Genomic DNA, 18,038 nt, shown 5'->3' with positions numbered 1-18,038 from the left:
TAGTTTAAAATCAGTCTTGACGTTAACTAACATTATATCACAACTATTGGTTTCCAGAACATGCATAGTCCCACTCTTCCTTACACAATCTTCACTGTGTTTACCAATGTTTGGAATTACGGGTAGGAGGAAAGAAGGAAGTCAGAGGACTTTCTACTTCATTCTGACATCTTAGAACTTAGACATTCATTTCGATGTTAATTTATATTTATATTATATTTATATACAGTATGTTTTAGGTTAAAAAAAATATATTTTTAGTTTATTTTTAAAATGTAGCATGTAGTATTGGGTTTAGGGAAAGCTCCACAATGGGGAAACTTACAAAGATATGTGGAAATGTACTATTTATATTTAATAATATATTTATATATGTATTAGGCTTTTTATTAGTTTAGCTTTTTTTTAGTCTTTATTTAGTTGTAGCATGTAGTATTGGGTTTAGGGAACATCTTAAATGTTTGTTTATTCACTTAACTTGGTAACATATAGATAGAGTCACACAATTTTGCAACAAAATAGACACAAAGTCATCAACAGCTGATAGCTTGCATATGTTTTATTATTTATATGTGTCTGTGGATTAACAATTGACATCTGACAGTTTGGTCTCTGTCCGTCTGCGTCTTCAGGATCTTCCATCTGGCATCCTCCTTGCAGACAAGCGGCTAAGCTGGAGGAGAAGAGCAAGGTGAGTGGAACATGAGTGGTCATATAGAAGTATACGAAAAAGCCAGAAGTGTTATAGACGGTCGATTTGTTAGACTCAGAGTCAGGTTAAAGCAGTCATACCGTTGAAACCTGTTTTACCTCAACGTAAACAGATGTGCATTTAGCAGTGCTGCTCTGATAAACTTAATCGATTATCACTGATGGGAATAACAACGTTAAAATGATATGACTTAAGTGACGTAATTTATTTCTGTTCCCGCCGTTTCAACGCCGTCACTATTACTGAAAATAATAATCCGCACGATACATAAACAATTAAAGTAAGAACACACTCGTAACCATTCATTTCTGCGATGAGGGAGAGGGGAGGGGTCGAGGTTGGACTGTAAACCAACCAGTGTCAGAGTTGGGTCGGAACACATACGCATGCGCAGTTGTATACACAGACGGCGACGTCACACAGTGATTGTCAATTATGTAGTAGCATATTGTAAAAGGAAGAATAAACATTAAACTTTCACTCATATAAAACAAAACAAAACAATAGTGTTCATGTTAAATGTTCACAATGTCGAGGAATACAGGGGCTGTATACTTCCGCGTTGACGAATTTTAATTCAAGTACCGTAAGTTCGTGTCGTCCATTTTCATAAGGTTCACGAATGTATTTCATTTTATTGGTCTGCTATGTTGAGTGAATTAAGTATCTTTTATGATATATTAATTTTACTTTGATGCAGAATACTCTACGTTGGCTTCATATGACGTCAGTCTATTGAATGACATAAAACTGAAACATACAGCAGAATTATGTGAACATAAAAATGGTACGCAAAATGTACCCTTTTCCCCTAACTAATTACTTTTTTTTGCTGTAACTACCTCAGTTACGTTTTTAGAGACTTAACTAGTACAGTGGTTTGTTACATTTTACAAGGACCAGCAGAATAACGTAAAAAGTCAGAGTATGTCCTGTTTTTGATATTTATTTATTGTTGTTGTATTGTTTTACCTTAAAAATTTTAATTATTTACTATTACTTTTACATTGGTACAAGTAGGAGTTGCTGGTGTCATCAAGTCTTTTTTATTTCCGTTTCTGTGAAGCACTGACAAAAAGCAGGCCATTTGTAGCCATTAAAAAAAACTATATTTTAAATTCCATATTTTACCATCTGTACTAAACCAACCAAGGATTAATAGGGAGTGGGTTGGTGTAACTGACACAATTAGATCCGCAGGTTTTTCTCAAGTGAGTCAGGGTGTTCAGTTGAGTTCAGGGCTGAGTTCCAACATGTATCCACCCTTCATTTCCCGTCCTCCATCCTCATCATAACCCCTCTCCTCCTCCAGAAGCAGGTCCGGATTCAGCTCAGTGACATCCCTGAGCAGCAGGTCTGTGCTCCTGTACCCTGTCTCTGCACCCGCCCCTACCTCATTTACTCAACTCAACCACACCTCTCTCTCTCCCCCGGGTCCTCACCCGCAACAGACACCTGCTGCATGGGTTGATGATAACTGTTATGTGCTTTGTGGTGATGAGCAGTCTCATTACGATTTCAGATGGTTTGTAGCTTTCGTTGTTAGCGTTTGCATGTGCAGACATAAACAGAGTGTATATGAAATATTGATATATTTATTTCATACGGAATTAATAGAACTAAGCTAGAAATAGCACGAGCTTGATTGGGTGAACAATAACTTAAAACTTTATTTAAAATTTGGATTTACATAGTCTTTTTTGTGTTTTTGTTTCAGGTGACCCGGACTTCATCTGAGAGCATCACTTCAGTCCCAGCCTCCAGCGCTTCAGGCTCTCCTAGCAGAGTCATCTATGTAAGGCTGCACCACCAGGGGGCGGCAGCTCCTCACATTACAGCTCTAAGCACCTTTTATGGACTTCAGAATAACATATTGTTTTGTAAAAACCAGCTGTAGTAACAGTATGCTTTTTCTGCTCTTTCTCTGCTTCTAGGCCAAACTGGGTGAAGAGACGCTGGACTACAAAGATCTGGCAGCTCTTCCAAAGACCAAGGCTATCTACAACATTGAGAGACCTGACATGTTGTCCTACTCTCCATATGTCAGCTACCTATCTGAGGAGAAGCACTACGGAGAGGTAGACCTGCTGCTTTTTATTATTATTATTCTGGTCATTTCTGCTTATTTTTTTGTTATTCCCCTCTACCTAAGGGCCTCAGTGCTGGGTGGGTTGAAGGAATGATGCAATGACTCCTTTCTAGGAAAACATTGCAAAATGAGGTCAACTTGTTCTAGTGCACTGCCAAAAGCAATTTCTGATCCCGGAGGCTTTGTTTGTTTACTGGTTTTATTAATGACTTAGCTTCTATGCAAAACCACAGTTTTTCCTATTAATTGGAGTGGTCATAACAATCCCCAGGTTTTTATCAGGGTCATTGATTACAGCTTTGTTCTGGAGGAGCATTTGGCTCTGGTTCCATGCAGCTGTTATTGACCTGTATGGCAACAAGAGAATAGAAAATCTATCACAAGCTGACACAAAAGCAGTCCAACCAGGACATTACGGAATAAACTGATTGACCAGTTGAAGGGAGGAGTAAAAAAAAACCAAAACGTACCGTATGAAGTATTCTTCATACGTTAAGGTCAACAGACCAGAATGTAACAAAAGGAAAACTAATTACATATTTATTATATTAATAAATGTTCAATGTAAAATGTCCGAAACTAAGTGCTTTAGTTTAGGATTTGTTGATATGTATTTTAATTGTTATTGTTATATTTTCCTAGACTATCTAAAAAAAAAATCTAAATCTAAAAGAAAATCTAAATCATTACATTACATTGTCTTAAAAAAAATTAACTCTGGTGTCTAAATTCTAAAAGATATTATATCAAAGTACTTTACATTTAAATGTAAAGTCATTTAAAATAATATGAAAGCCTAAAACACAGTTATCTATTGCTTGCTGTTAATAAAGGGGACAACATTAAGAATAATGTATATTTAAAGGATTAGTAATAATAGTAATAATAATAATAGTACTAATACAACTACTACTACTATCACATCTACCACTAGTATTACTACTAGTAGTAGTAGTAATAATAATAATAATAAAGAATAAAAAATGATTTGGAACATAAAAAAAAACCTTTTACCTCTGTGTGCAGCATGCTTTTTGACACTTTGATAATATCCTGATAAAATAATGCAAATAATAAAGGAACATTTTCCTCACTGCATTTCCCTATCACAGAACCCTTATTTAGAAGTCACTAATAAGTCACTTTACAAAATACATTTTTTTCTTACTGTAAAAAGGAGTGCTATAAAGATGGAGGAAGATGGAGGAATAAAAATGGGATTAAACAAAATTGTAGTGATATTATGTTAACAAGACAGTACAGAGTATACTGTGTCCTGTAGAGAAAAAAACAGTTGAGATGAGAGGCAGGAAAAAGAAATGAAAGAGNNNCATAACCTGTAGGCATGAACATGTGACGGTTGTTCTGTTCCTGCATGTTGGTCCTGTGATGGTCTGCTGATCTGGAGTCAGCTGGGCTAACCTGTAGTTCCCATACTGACACTTATTGTATGAGGACAAGTGGTTAATGCTGAATAAATATGTTTATAAAATATATATTCCTAAGATGCGTAGTGCTGAATAAATATGTTTATAAAATATATTCCTAAGATCCATACTCTATTTTAAATACATATAAATCTGGAATCACAGATTTATATGTATTTAAAATAGAAAATAAAATATATATATTTATATATATGTGGTGGACTTTTCTAGTCTTGTGTTGCCTCCGTCATCTTTCCTTAAATCTGTGGTTCCTGAATGTTTTCTGCAGCGCCCCCTAACTATTCTCATTGAAAATAGCTTTCAGTTTGCCTTGCTGCATCCATGCTGCAGAAGCTCTGCCCTTTTATGGGCGCGCCCCTCACTTTGGGAACCACTCACTATGACGTTTGTTTTAGTCATCACACCTGCTTTACATCTGATTCTCCTCTGTTTTGACTTCTGTTCAGCTCTCAGCCCCGAGCATGTAAAACAAGGAGTCATCCATTCATCCAACACCTCCTCCCTGTACACACTGACACCCATTGATCCTTGGAACGTTGTATAACTCATATGACCGCACGTATGAGTTCCTCCTAATCACATGCTTTCTCCCCCTCTTCATTTGCAGTCCCCCCAGATCCTTTCTCCTACCCCCACTGAGGTAAAAATATTGCATGTGACCCCTCATGAGTGTATTGCGTGTTTGTTGTTTTGGTCTAAACTTGTGTGTGTTGATTTGAAAAAAAAATTGCGTACAAAAGTTGACAACTTGATGCATATATTTTTACAAAAACACACAAACCAAATACCGTAATTTCCAGACTGTAAGCCGCTACTTTTTTCACTCAGCGGCTTAAACAACGATGCGGCTAATTTATGAATTTTTACAGGCTAATGAAATTCATACCGCTAGCGATCAATGACTTTTTTGGTAGGCTACTGTGTGTTATACTAGTAGCATATGTCTGTCTGTGAATGGCTGTGTGAGTATATATGCGGAGGGTGTGCGAGCGAGAGAGAGAACATTAGCTAAAGTTGAGAGCAGTTTGAGCCCTGTCATGTTGAAGAGTGAGTTGGTTATACAGGAGCTGTTAAAACTCTGTTTCTGTTCTGTTGTGGTCGGAGTGGCTGATAATAAAGACCCCAACTTCACTGTTTCTGTTTACCTCTGCTGTGGACAAGCACAAAGTGAAGGGAGTTAGCCCCGGAGCTAATGTTAGCTTCAGACCTGGAGTAGATCACTAAGTCTCCCCTGTTCATTTCAACTACGGTCGGGGCCCGGACGTTAGGAAAGAGCTAACGTGTAACCAGCTGGCCTACATATGTACAATTATATTTTTCTTTTTAAATTTAGTGGGTGTGGCTTATATTCTAGTCTGCTTAATAGTCCGGAAATTACAGTAAACACAATTACTTTGTTATTTTGTTGTTTTTATGTTTTGACTCAGTTCTTGCTTCATCTGGTTGAAATGGTCAAATTGTATCTCTGATATTTTTTCATTCACTGCTTTGTGGACTCTAATTGGAACATTACAACAAGAAATTAAATATTTCCATGTGTGGTTTGTTGATTTCTGTGATCTGTCGTGTTCCTTGTGCAACATGAAGTTTCTTTGGAAAATAATGCATTAATTTCCCTTAGATAATGAATGTGTTTTTGTTTTTATTCTCATATCCAGGGCGACGGAGAGAAGTCACCCCGTCAGAGGAGACCTTCCAGCCCGAGCTCCAACAGCTCCTTGGGCGGCTATGGACGTTACACCCCATGCCGTTCCCCCGTTAACTACAGCCGACCAGGTATTGGACAATGTATATAATACATAATTTATTTTAGGAAGACATTATAAAGTCAACCATTTTCAAAAGCAGAATATGATTAACTTTCTTTTTGCTTATCAAAGTCTCTACAACTTCTTACTTCTTATAATGTTTTTCTGATAAAATAGTAACTTGGTTAAAGCAGGTCATTTCTTACTAGTCACAGTCATAAACATCACCATTTGGACAGTTAAACATTTAAGCCAGTGTTTCCAAAACCCATTGTGCAGCACGCCCATTTGAAGACTGTTGTCAACCCTCTAACTCCTAGCTATTGCTTCAAAACTCCGCTAGACTTTATCTAAAACACTGTTATATATATATAAAAAACAGATGTTCTTATTATTCAAATCAATGAAATATTAAAACTTAAATTAATAACTTTTTAACTACGACCCCCACAGGGGTCCGCCCCCCACTTTGGGAACCGCTAATTTAAGCTATAATGAAAATTTAGTATTATATGCAAAGCACACATAAGGCCATAAATCAGTCTCTAAATCTGTACGGTTTCAACTCCAATGTTATTGTTTGAAAGTTTTCCTTTTAATTCTTTTTCGTTTCTTTTTGACTAACTTATTATTTCTACTGATTAAATACTTGCAACACATTCCAAAAAAACTGGGAGAGAGCCAGAGGGCTAATTATTTGAGGCTGTCTGTCTGACCATCTTACAAAATTATACCCACAAAAATCCAATAGATCCAGTTTTTGGAATGTGCTGCAGGTGTTAATTTCCTTCAAAGTCATAAAAAAATTTGAATTTGTAGTAAAATCGTTTTAATGTACCTATGCATTTTCAAATGTTGAATGTTTTTGCATTGTACTAGTAGCCATAGCAAACCTATATATACTTGGATTAATAATTAGTAATTATTAATTATTATTAATTGAATTAGTAATTTTTATTGCGAGATGTTAAATTAACCATAAAAATATAGTGTTGAGTCAAAAAATAGGAAAATTGTCTTTAGTGTCATTGTGTTCCTGTACAACGTGATTTTGTCTTCCAGTAGATAAATGGATACATACAGTCTTTAAAAACATACATTTTAGTAACATGAGATGTTTCCTGTCATGTCATTGGACCTTCAGGTCCAGAGCAATACCATGCCCCTAAATACAGCAACCAGGCCCGTGACTCCAGTTCCCTTCCTTTGCCCCCAAACATGGGTGCCAATAAGTGTCCATCCACCTGGACAAAGGACTCCTCCCTCCCTCTCCCTGTGCACAATTCTGGTGGGGCTGAAGGTAGCGCAGGTGGTGGTGTTGGTACTGGCAAGTACTCACCCATACCAGCAGGTGGCAGTGCAGGCTTGTCATTACACCTGAACCCCACCACGCTGGCCATGCTGCAGCAGCACAACTACATCCCTTATTTCAGAGGTAAAGGGTCACGAAGACCAAAGAGACCTGGTCCAATACAGAGGAAAGACTTTGTCAAATTGTTGCTGCTCTAATAGAAAAACAGTTAAATGCAGTGTTTGACATGATTGTTGCTGCTCTAATAGAAAAACAGTCAAATGCTGTGTTTGGTAGGAGACAGAGGTTACCTTACACATTGACCTTTGGCAGCAAAGTCCTGTCTGTATTGGATCTAGATCAGAAGGCCTTCAGAATGGAGTGCTGTGGTACACTTTTGAAATAGAAAATATTTGGCATGAGTTGAATAATATTGACCATGTGTTCTAAAATCTCACAGATTTTTTGTTTGTCTCTTGGTTTGTCACTGACTAAACATGGCCTGGCCAGTACTGAGCTGGTTTTGGAGGATATCAAACCTGCTAATGCTACCACTAACATCACAAAACAATGGTAGACTCACCCAGATAATGTGACATTTAGCTAAAGGCTTATCCAGCCTCCTCCCTTTGCTTCATCTCTCCTGCCATTACCCCGGTCTTCCTCACCATCAGGGTTTAAACAGGACCCATCTCCTGATCCCAAACCTAGGACAGCCCTTCATCTCAGTTTACCTCCTCCCGACGGTAAAAACTCTGAGAGTCATTCTCTTTTTTTTTTGTGTTTTCCATCCTTAAATGAGTCAGTAGCAGGTTTTGTTATGTTGATGTCCGGTATTGTGGTGTTGTCAGGTTTCTTGGTGTGCATCAGAGTACAATGCCTAGGACCACAAAGTTTTATCATCCTGCCTGCTCTGTTTGATTGTGTCTGTAAATATTGTTGTTGTGCATGGTTATCTTGATGTAGTCCTACTCTGGTACGTTAAGTATGCTTACATATTTGAAATGATGAAGAAAACACTTGGTTTCCGCCGCCTGCTTATGTAGATTCTTGACTTGATTGTTCGTCTGATTACATTGGTGTTTTGCCCAGAATTATTAGAGAAGTGCTTCTGCATCAGGTCTAGAAATGATCAGAATTTGCAATTTCCAAATGCTATTTACAGCTAGCGATATTAAGATTTTTCCTGACACATAACTTTATCTTTTGTGCACAGTAAAGTTTAGTTGTCAAGTCTTTTTAGGGCTTTTGTAATCCTCTTATTGATGTGTCTTTTCAGGACAAGGATAAGTCACTAACTGTTACTGCAGTCCTCTGCAGACTTTTTTTTTTACTATCTCAGGCTCTTCACTGCTCGCTTTTAGCTAGCAAAAGTGAAACGTAGATGGTGTTAAAAGACTTGATCTTTGTTTTATTTTTCTGCATCCTTCTAGTCTTTTGAGGTCAACATCCAAACTTCTAAACAGAACCCTTGCGTCAGATTTTCTTCGACATATGCGTGCTTGGACTCTGGAAAGGCAATGATTAAAAGGAGGAGGTTCCAGAGGGAAGCAGCATGAGCTTCCACTCAAACATGGGCTCAGAAAATCACTAACACGCGGCGCGGGGTTTTGGTGGTTTCACCATGACTGTGTGGAGAGGCTGGGGGGAGTGCACTAGTGGTGAAGATGAAAGAGAGGAGGGGGGAACCAGGGGAATGAAAGAACCCGAGCGGGGCGAGCTGTAATTTTGGGTCCGGTTTCCAGTTGCATGCAACACGGCGCTCTCTTGGCTTGGTGATTACTTACTTGCATGTCGTGAAAAGAGGTTTTGTTTTCTCCTTCAACAGCCTTGAATGAAACCATCACTGATAGAAGTGTTGTCATGTGGCCTAATCAGCATGACTATGACTAAGGGAGACATGCCCGAAAATAATAAATATCTCTCGTGATTAATTGTTGATGACCCTGAACTGTCACATTATGATTAATGAGTCGGTCCCCACCTTTTTGTCGAACACGCAGCGTGTTTACACACATAGATTTTCTTGGCCGCAGATGTTTGTACACAGGATCGACCTCACATTTGGACACGCACTAACTGTACTCTGGTGTGTGTGTGTGTGTGTGTGTGTTTCCAAGCATGTGTGCGCATGTTCAAGTGGTATTGTGTGTGGAGGAGGTCACTCAGCTCAGCAGTAACAGCTGTGCCCTGTGTGTGTGAGTGATCTCACCCACGTACATCCAGATCTCAGATCAGGGCTCCTCTTTATTTGGTGATAGAAAAGTGTGTGTTCAATCAGCCACGAACACACACACACACACACACACACACTCAGTGTCTGCCTTAATGCCTACCACAAAGCTCTGGATGTACAGTGCCATTAATTCCGTGCCCAGGGCTGAGACTGACAAGTGTCAGTGACTGCATCACCCAGTCTTCCTCCTCAGTTGCAACATTGCTTTGGTGCTAAACAGGTGCAACAACAAGCTAATGGCTTAGCTGTTTTTAACACCAAGAAACGGTAAACAAATCATTGAAATAACAGCTTATTTGATTCAAAGTTTAAAAAATATATAAATATAAAAAAAATAATTTTATATAAAGTTTGATTGTCCACTTTTATATTTTGTTAAATTGGTTAGCTATGATGTAATGCTAGGTCATTAGCCTAGCCTAGCCTAGCCTTTCCTCTTAGCTAGAATTAAAGAAACTCCAAAATATAATTTGTGCTTTTGGGCTATAATGATGTTTAAAACATGAAACTAAAAAATCGTAACTTTGCACATGCAGGGACAAAATGACAATGACAGGATCTGATTGGACCATCCAGCTGTCATTAAGACGTACAGTCACCTTCAGCCTTATTTTCCATTATCTTTTATTCTTCTAATTCAATTACAAGTCTGTAAAATAAATCTCTACAGAAAAAAACTGTTACAGTAACTGGCAATTGAGACCGATTGGTTTTCAGAAAATTATGTAACTGAGCTCAAACGTAGCGTTATTCTCCGTTATCATTTTACATGCGTTTAGTCTTCGGTGCAAGTCTCAAATATCTTTCTAGCAGCATTTCTACCCATTTTCAACTCTAGTGAACAAATCAATTTTAGCCACGCCTATTATTATTTATCACTAATTATTTTAACCTGTTCCCATAAGCTCTAAACCAGCGAACATCAACTGCCGGCCCACGGCAGTTGATGTTAGACAAAAAAGACACAATGTTAGACAAAAATGTCATTTTATTTAGAGTGTCTGGCCTAATTAATAATTATTTTCGGTCTAATAGTTAGTGACTGCTCTACACCAAAATGGCATTTGTTTTGTTTTTTATTATTTCTGAAGTGTATGCTAACAGTTTAGCGTCTCGTAGCTGAAGGATTCAGTAGCTGAACTAAGATCAAGGAGGACACAAATCGACTTTTGTTCATTCAGTGGAATAATTTTAGTTTTGTTTCTTGGCTGTAGGAAGATCAAAAGTCTTGCAAAGATAAAATATCTATAGCTACACAGATAAATGGCTGGGTTATTAGGTCACCTAAATCATTGTTTTATTCTAGCTTCATCATGAGCTTATGCTGACCTTAATGCTGCTTTTTTTTTGCTCCCCTTTTGCCCTTTGTTTTCCTCCCCACCCTTACCCCCCTTTTTTGCCTTCCATATCCAACGCCTCCCCACCTCCGTGCCCAAATGGAGGTAGCGAAAGTGGTCGGAGCACCCCCAGTTTATCCACTTATTCTGACGGCAAATCCCCTTCCTCTTCTTCTACATACATGCCTGTTCCTCGGCATTTCCACATACCAGGTACGGCAGCGCTTGGCTCGCAACTCAGACATTTTTTTCCTTTTTTTTTTCCTAAACCTTTCAACGTTCAAAAAAAAATCACACAGCAGTTTTGATTTAAATGCAGGTAAAAATGGTTTTATGAGGCAATTTCATCCTTTCCATGTCTATGTAAGGTGCATGGGTCAACCATGTGATCCAACCAAGATCATGATGCTACAAACTGGTTTCCATTTAAAATACTATGATGAATCAGCAAATGTTTTAAATAGTGTAAGTATTAAGGAGAAAACAATGTAGAAAATAATGAACATGGTACATAGGAGGTATGAAAAGGCCTTTGATACTGACTCAAAGCTAGTTTACCCTACACACACATTTGCTAACACTTCATATCTAGGTTCCTGCAACAGTTTCCTATACTGAAATCTGCTTTTACAAAATGGTTATTTATTTTTACAGGTCAGATCCACGATGTTTGACCAAATGTGAATTTCTTTTTACATAAGGAAATACTCCACCTAAGGCCTCGTTCAAGAATATTTACACATGAAAATGAATGTGGAATCTTAGCATCTATCAATGCTGCTAAATGTAGCTACGGCCGTGCACTGCAGCGCCATGCCATGACTCATCCATACACGATAGCTACCTGACGACTGGTAGCTAAACTGCAGATAAACGCTGGTCAAAGCTAAAATTATTTGGCTACCACTGAGCATGGCATTGTCAAAATGTTACATGACAAAATGTCACACAGTTTACTGAACTATATTTTACAAAAGTAGTTTTTCTTTGTGGTGAGTAGTTGTAGTAATGAGGTAGAAGAAGACGGAGAAACAAGTAAAGCAAAGCAGTCTGTAAATATCTGTGGTGGAAACCCAGATAGAAGTCATTTACAACAATATAGTCGCAGCTCACCACCAGGGAATTTATTTAAAATTTTCTCATAATGCCACTGCATTGGGAGTGCCTTTTTTTGCCCAGTGGAATTTCTCATCATCTGGTTCTTTGATGGTGCAAAATTGCAGTGAAATAACAAGGCAGCGCTGTGTAAAGTATGTGCTGCAATGATTATTTTAAACACTATTGGTGAGTTAATTTGCCACTTTCACATCATTTGCATGTGATGCAAAAAGTAATTGAGTGGTTTTTCAGCCCTGAGAACAGTTTTATTAGCACTGCTTGCACGAGGCCCGAAGTTGTTGTACTTTCGTAGCACAAAAAGAGTTGTTTTTTTTTTTCTTGCGAATTCCTGTTTGCTAATTTCAAGAAAAAACATTTTTCCGAACAGCAGGGATCCGACACGAGATCGGTCATTTACGGTAGACGTTTTAAATCCTCTTGGACGGGAGTTGAGGCTTAACTGTGAATCCCTCATCACTTCACTTCACCTCATGCCTCTTACTGAAGAATTACCATTTGATCCAACATGTTGTTCCCATCGAGAGTTACACTGTTGGTCACACAGCGGGAACAAAAAAACCTGGAATTGGAGCGAGGTGGAAAAAAAAAAAAAAAAGCCAGCGATTATCCACTTAATGGCTTTCATAGTCATCCTCCTTTATTGCTTTTATATGGACATTGTTTCAGATGCTGGCAGGCACTGAAACAAGCTGGAGAAATGACCCATATGTGTTGCTTTATTGTGCGTCACGCTTCTCCTGTGGTTAAATATGTGACAGTTGTTCCTACGCGTCCGTGTGAGAGGTCTGGTCTGGATCCTGATGAGGGATTAGATCAGCTTCAGGAGGAACAAAACACACACTCAAAATCTTAAGGAATCTCCTGTGGCCTTTTAAATCTGTCAGTGTTGTTAACGCAACAACTCTTGGTTCGGACTTATGCATTTCACAATAACTTCAATGGCCCCGCTAAAGTGGTAATTCACTGCGAAGCCATGCCTCTTCTGTTGAGAACCAGCATAAGGTAGACACCCTTCGCTCAAAATATGGTTGCTAACATGATGTAACATACGATGAAATGATGAGAAATACCTAGATGCGTAGATCTGTGTGACGTAAATAGGTGCAAAAAGCTACGACACAAAACTAGTTACGACACAAAACTAATCATATACCGCATTGAATTTCATGGAAGTACAGTGATTTAAAAAAAAGGCTGTTTACATGTAGGTGCAAACATTTTTGTTTTATTTCAGTGGTAAATTTTCCAATGTATCCTAAGAATGTTATATTATAAGTCATATTTAAACACAAACACATCGCTAAACTGCAGATAAACGCTGGTCAAAACTAAAATGATTTGGCTGTAACTGAGCATGGCATTGTCAAAATGTTACATGACAAAATGTCACACAGTTTACTGAACTATATTTTACAAAAGTAGTTTTTCTTTGTGGTGAGTAGTTGTAGTAATGAGGTAGAAGAAGACGGAGAAACAAGTAAAGCAAAGCAGTCTGTAAATATCTGTGGTGGAAACCCAGATAGAAGTCATTTACAACAATATAGTCGCAGCTCACCACCAGGGAATTTATTTAAAATTTTCTCATAATGCCACTGCATTGGGAGTGCCTTTTTTTGCCCAGTGGAATTTCTCATCATCTGGTTCTTTGATGGTGCAAAATTGCAGTGAAATAACAAGGCAGCGCTGTGTAAAGTATGTGCTGCAATGATTATTTTAAACACTATTGGTGAGTTAATTTGCCACTTTCACATCATTTGCATGTGATGCAAAAAGTAATTGAGTGGTTTTTCAGCCCTGAGAACAGTTTTATTAGCACTGCTTGCACGAGGCCCGAAGTTGTTGTACTTTCGTAGCACAAAAAGAGTTGTTTTTTTTTTTCTTGCGAATTCCTGTTTGCTAATTTCAAGAAAAAACATTTTTCCGAACAGCAGGGATCCGACACGAGATCGGTCATTTACGGTAGACGTTTTAAATCCTCTTGGACGGGAGTTGAGGCTTAACTGTGAATCCCTCATCACTTCACTTCACCTCATGCCTCTTACTGAAGAATTACCATTTGATCCAACATGTTGTTCCCATCGAGAGTTACACTGTTGGTCACACAGCGGGAACAAAAAAACCTGGAATTGGAGCGAGGTGGAAAAAAAAAAAAAAAAAGCCAGCGATTATCCACTTAATGGCTTTCATAGTCATCCTCCTTTATTGCTTTTATATGGACATTGTTTCAGATGCTGGCAGGCACTGAAACAAGCTGGAGAAATGACCCATATGTGTTGCTTTATTGTGCGTCACGCTTCTCCTGTGGTTAAATATGTGACAGTTGTTCCTACGCGTCCGTGTGAGAGGTCTGGTCTGGATCCTGATGAGGGATTAGATCAGCTTCAGGAGGGACAAAACACACACTCAAAATCTTAAGGAATCTCCTGTGGCCTTTTAAATCTGTCAGTGTTGTTAACGCAACAACTCTTGGTTCGGACTTATGCATTTCACAATAACTTCAATGGCCCCGCTAAAGTGGTAATTCACTGCGAAGCCATGCCTCTTCTGTTGAGAACCAGCATAAGGTAGACACCCTTCGCTCAAAATATGGTTGCTAACGTGATGTAACATACGATGAAATGATGAGAAATACCTAGATGCGTAGATCTGTGTGACATAAATAGGTGCAAAATGCTACGACACAAAACTAATCATATACGGCATTGAATTTCATGGAAGTACATCAGTGTTTAAAAAAAAAAAGGCTGTTTACATGTAGGTTTTATTTCAGTGGTAAATTTTCCAATGAATCCTAAGAATGTTAGCCATGTTTAAACACAAACACATTGAAACTGATTTTGACATAAAGGAGGTAAAACGATTCAATACTGTTCGACTTTAATTTTTATTTCAAAGACACTTCATTTTTTCGTATTTACTTTAATCATTAAATCTTCTTATTAATATGTCTAAACAAACAGTTTTGTGCATGCAGATCGTGAGTTATTTCTGATTTTTTTTTCCTTTGTACTTGTTTTGTTTTATTTTGTTTCGTACCAAGTAAACTGCAACGTGTCATTACGTTGATTTATACTGAAGGTTTTCGCATGAATGAAACGTGCTGATGTTTCTGATGTGCTATAATACAAATGACAGATGTTCTCTACGGCTCTTCTGCGCTCCCTTTTTTTGGCCCTTTTCCAAATATCTCATCGCGCAATAACTGCTAACTCATGCTTCTTTTTCTCCATTCTCTCTTTCTTCTTTTCTCTCCCTTCCATGTTGGCTTCTTCCATTTTCCTATCTGAACATCTGACCTCATCTCCAGAGACTTTGGTCAAAGATAATATCTATAGAAAACCCCCCATCTACAAACAGCATGGTACAGTCCAACGTCTTTTTAACACCTAGTACATAGTACTGGTCTAGTCTCTGCACGATGTGCTGCATGTCGCCCGTCAGTCACCTGTTTTACCTAAAGTTTTACTAAGGTCACCTTTCTTTTCCCTAAGGCCTGTCATCTAGAAACCTCCATGGACATTCACTACATGGACTGGTGTAAAAATATTTCACCCATTTTGTAATCTGTTACGACCAATAATTTAGGCTACTGTTGTTCAATAAGTATGAGATTACCAAAAAAATGGAAATCCATGATGCTACATTTGACCGTTTTCAGAGATTCTTTTCAAAACCAGTGCTGCCGTTTTCGAATAGAGCTGCATTGAAACCCTGAAAAACGCAAGACAATCATTTGTTTTTCAATGCGACATTGACAGGCTGAACAATTAAGTTCTCTTCCACAAGGTGGCAGCAGATGGCAATAAAAACTTAAAAAAAAAAATAGAGAGACCCAGAGCTGATAAAAAAATCTTTAAATGTGTCTTTCTTCAATTCCTGCAAGTATATAAGCACGGCGTTCAACTAAACTGGTCAGGATTACTGAGTAATTCAATTGTGAGTCAATTTAAACTAGCAGACAATTGCAGTTGAGGTCATTAAATGTTAAGGAAATCTTTTGGGGTGCTCAAATGCAGCTGATCACAGTCATGGTCTGTGGTTGGGGAAAAAATGTGCTCAAAATATTTAAATTCAACCTTGAAATACTCAAGGTAGGGTATTTAAAATAACCCTCCCTGTAGAGTTATTATTGTTAAATATTATTTAGTTGACAGACAAATGTCAGGAATTAGATCAGTGATAGCTTGATGATGCTTCAAAAGGTAGCTACATTTATGTCAAGTGAAATTGCTAAAGTTAGGCGAAATAGCTTTAAGCAAGCGAGAGAAATTAGCCACAATACATAGATAAACACTGCCCATGTAATAGAGTCTAACCCAAGCATGGGCAAACTACGGCCCGGGGTCTGAATGCGGCCCATTCAGGTATTTAATCCGGCCCGCCAAACTTCTCCAAATTATATAATTGATTGATATTACCATTATACATCTGCCTTTTCCCTGCAATGCCCACGTTTCCCCTAATAGCATTTAGCAATATACATTAATGCAAGACTTTTACGTGTAATTTATCTTAGTTCACATGGACGCTCCATCTCTCTGACCCAGCCCTCTGTTCAATTTAAGACCAATTATGGCCCGCAACTCAAAAAGTTTGCCCACACCCGGTCTAGCCATACAAGAAGCTGCCTGCCTAGGCAGAAATAGGTACAATTTCTTTTGTTTTTGACATCTTAATTAGTATTATTTGTTATCTTCAGCTCAGTATAGCCGTACTTGCTCTCTGGTCATGGTCTTGAGGTAACATCATGAAAATGTCCAAGACTTTAAATATTATTTGCCTATCAACAGATATAGTTTTATTAATAATGCCACACATTTGTGACGGTATAATTAAGTCAAACGCCACCCTCCGGGTGGTTAGTTGCTCACCCTGTACTTGCATGTCTGCACTCATCTCGCCAGCTCCATTGATTGTTTTTTGTTGTGATGCTGTGACTTTTGTGTACACTGTGAGTGGTCGGGTGTGTGAAAAACGTTGTAAGTTAGCGTCAGTGTTGTGAACTTCACAAGACTCTCCGCCCCCTAACCATCGTGTTGTGCACCATAACAGTTCCGCAGCAGTTTTCCTCTAGCTCTACATTCACATCACTCCAAACACTAGTGTAGGAGACGACGAGCCTGCTCTCACTTCCATCACACAGGGGGATATTCTTTTTTTTTTTTTATCGAACAGATCAGCTGCATATGGCATGAGCTGCTGTCGGTGTGTTGACTGTGTTCATCGGACAAATGTAGAACTCTGTGTTTCTACCTTCCCAAGAAATGATTTATCCCAAACTTATATACAGTACCTTCAAACCGTGTAAAGTGAACTCAAACTTGAAGTTTTTGCCTATTTCAAGTAGGGTTTCCTGAAGACTATTAACATTAACTTTCCCTTTTTGACCAGTTTTCACAATTATATCTAAATTGAATCAAAAAAAAAAAAAGATTAAACCCTGTAACAAAGAGCATGGATTGAAAACAAACCTAGTGACGAATCCGTCACTTTGCCATAGACTTGCACACTGTATGCTGTCTGCAACTGATGACGTTGTGGTCCAGCGACGGTGTACTTTGCATTTACACTAGTGGTGTAGTTAAATGGAGATAAACGATGGAGGATCTCCGGCTCTCTAAATGTGGCGTCATGTAACATGTGACATGTTTTACAGCTTCTAGAACATCATGGCAGGAAGGGGAGGATAGTAAGGTGGGTCAATGTCTTTGTGTGTCCGTCCACGTTTGTCTTCTTTCAATTCATTTTCTTCAACTTTACAAAAAGCTCACGTCCATTTACTAATGCCATCACTGACACTTTGCCATTATCCATCCTTCCTTCCCATTTCTCTCTCTCTCTCGGCGATTGTCTCTCCCTCTGTAGAGGACAAGTTGGATGATCTTGAAGAGTGAGATTGATGGACAGATGGGTTCAGAAGATCTGGATCCACGTAAGTCCACTTGCAGTCTGCCCACTGATACCTCACAGCCGAGTAAGTAGCCTTACTAACATTTTGTTCAGTCCCGTCTGTCATTACTGACGTCATCTTAAATGTCAAGCAATAAACAAGAATTTT

General features: G+C 38.4%; 1 protein-coding gene across 15 annotated transcripts in view; it reads left to right on the top strand.

Moving 5' to 3' along the window:
• ablim2 (actin binding LIM protein family, member 2) overlaps window positions 1–18,038 on the top strand; it is an 87,196-nt gene that overhangs the window by 60,704 nt on the left and 8,454 nt on the right. For 2 of the 15 annotated variants that reach the window (XM_025062554.1, XM_008323883.3), the window contains exons 8-18: window positions 633–691; window positions 2,025–2,066; window positions 2,430–2,507; window positions 2,647–2,790; window positions 4,857–4,889; window positions 5,908–6,025; window positions 7,142–7,432; window positions 10,967–11,074; window positions 15,288–15,341; window positions 17,637–17,674; window positions 17,846–17,954. In XM_025062554.1, the coding sequence (XP_024918322.1) occupies window positions 633–691; window positions 2,025–2,066; window positions 2,430–2,507; window positions 2,647–2,790; window positions 4,857–4,889; window positions 5,908–6,025; window positions 7,142–7,432; window positions 10,967–11,074; window positions 15,288–15,341; window positions 17,637–17,674; window positions 17,846–17,954 (1,074 nt within the window). Of the gene's footprint in view, window positions 1–632; window positions 692–2,024; window positions 2,067–2,429; window positions 2,508–2,646; window positions 2,791–4,856; window positions 4,890–5,907; window positions 6,026–7,141; window positions 7,433–7,962; window positions 8,035–10,966; window positions 11,075–15,287; window positions 15,342–17,636; window positions 17,675–17,845; window positions 17,955–18,038 lie in introns of all 15 variants that reach the window. The other 13 variants (XM_008323906.3, XM_017035952.2, XM_025062735.1 and 10 more) reach the window with 13 other exon arrangements.

Source organism: Cynoglossus semilaevis, chromosome 1 (genome assembly GCF_000523025.1).
Source record: "Cynoglossus semilaevis isolate Cse_v1.0 chromosome 1, Cse_v1.0, whole genome shotgun sequence".
Classification (NCBI taxonomy): domain Eukaryota; kingdom Metazoa; phylum Chordata; class Actinopteri; order Pleuronectiformes; family Cynoglossidae; genus Cynoglossus; species Cynoglossus semilaevis.
Note: the sequence above shows the minus strand (reverse complement) of the source record. Positions and strands in the feature narration are given on the sequence as shown.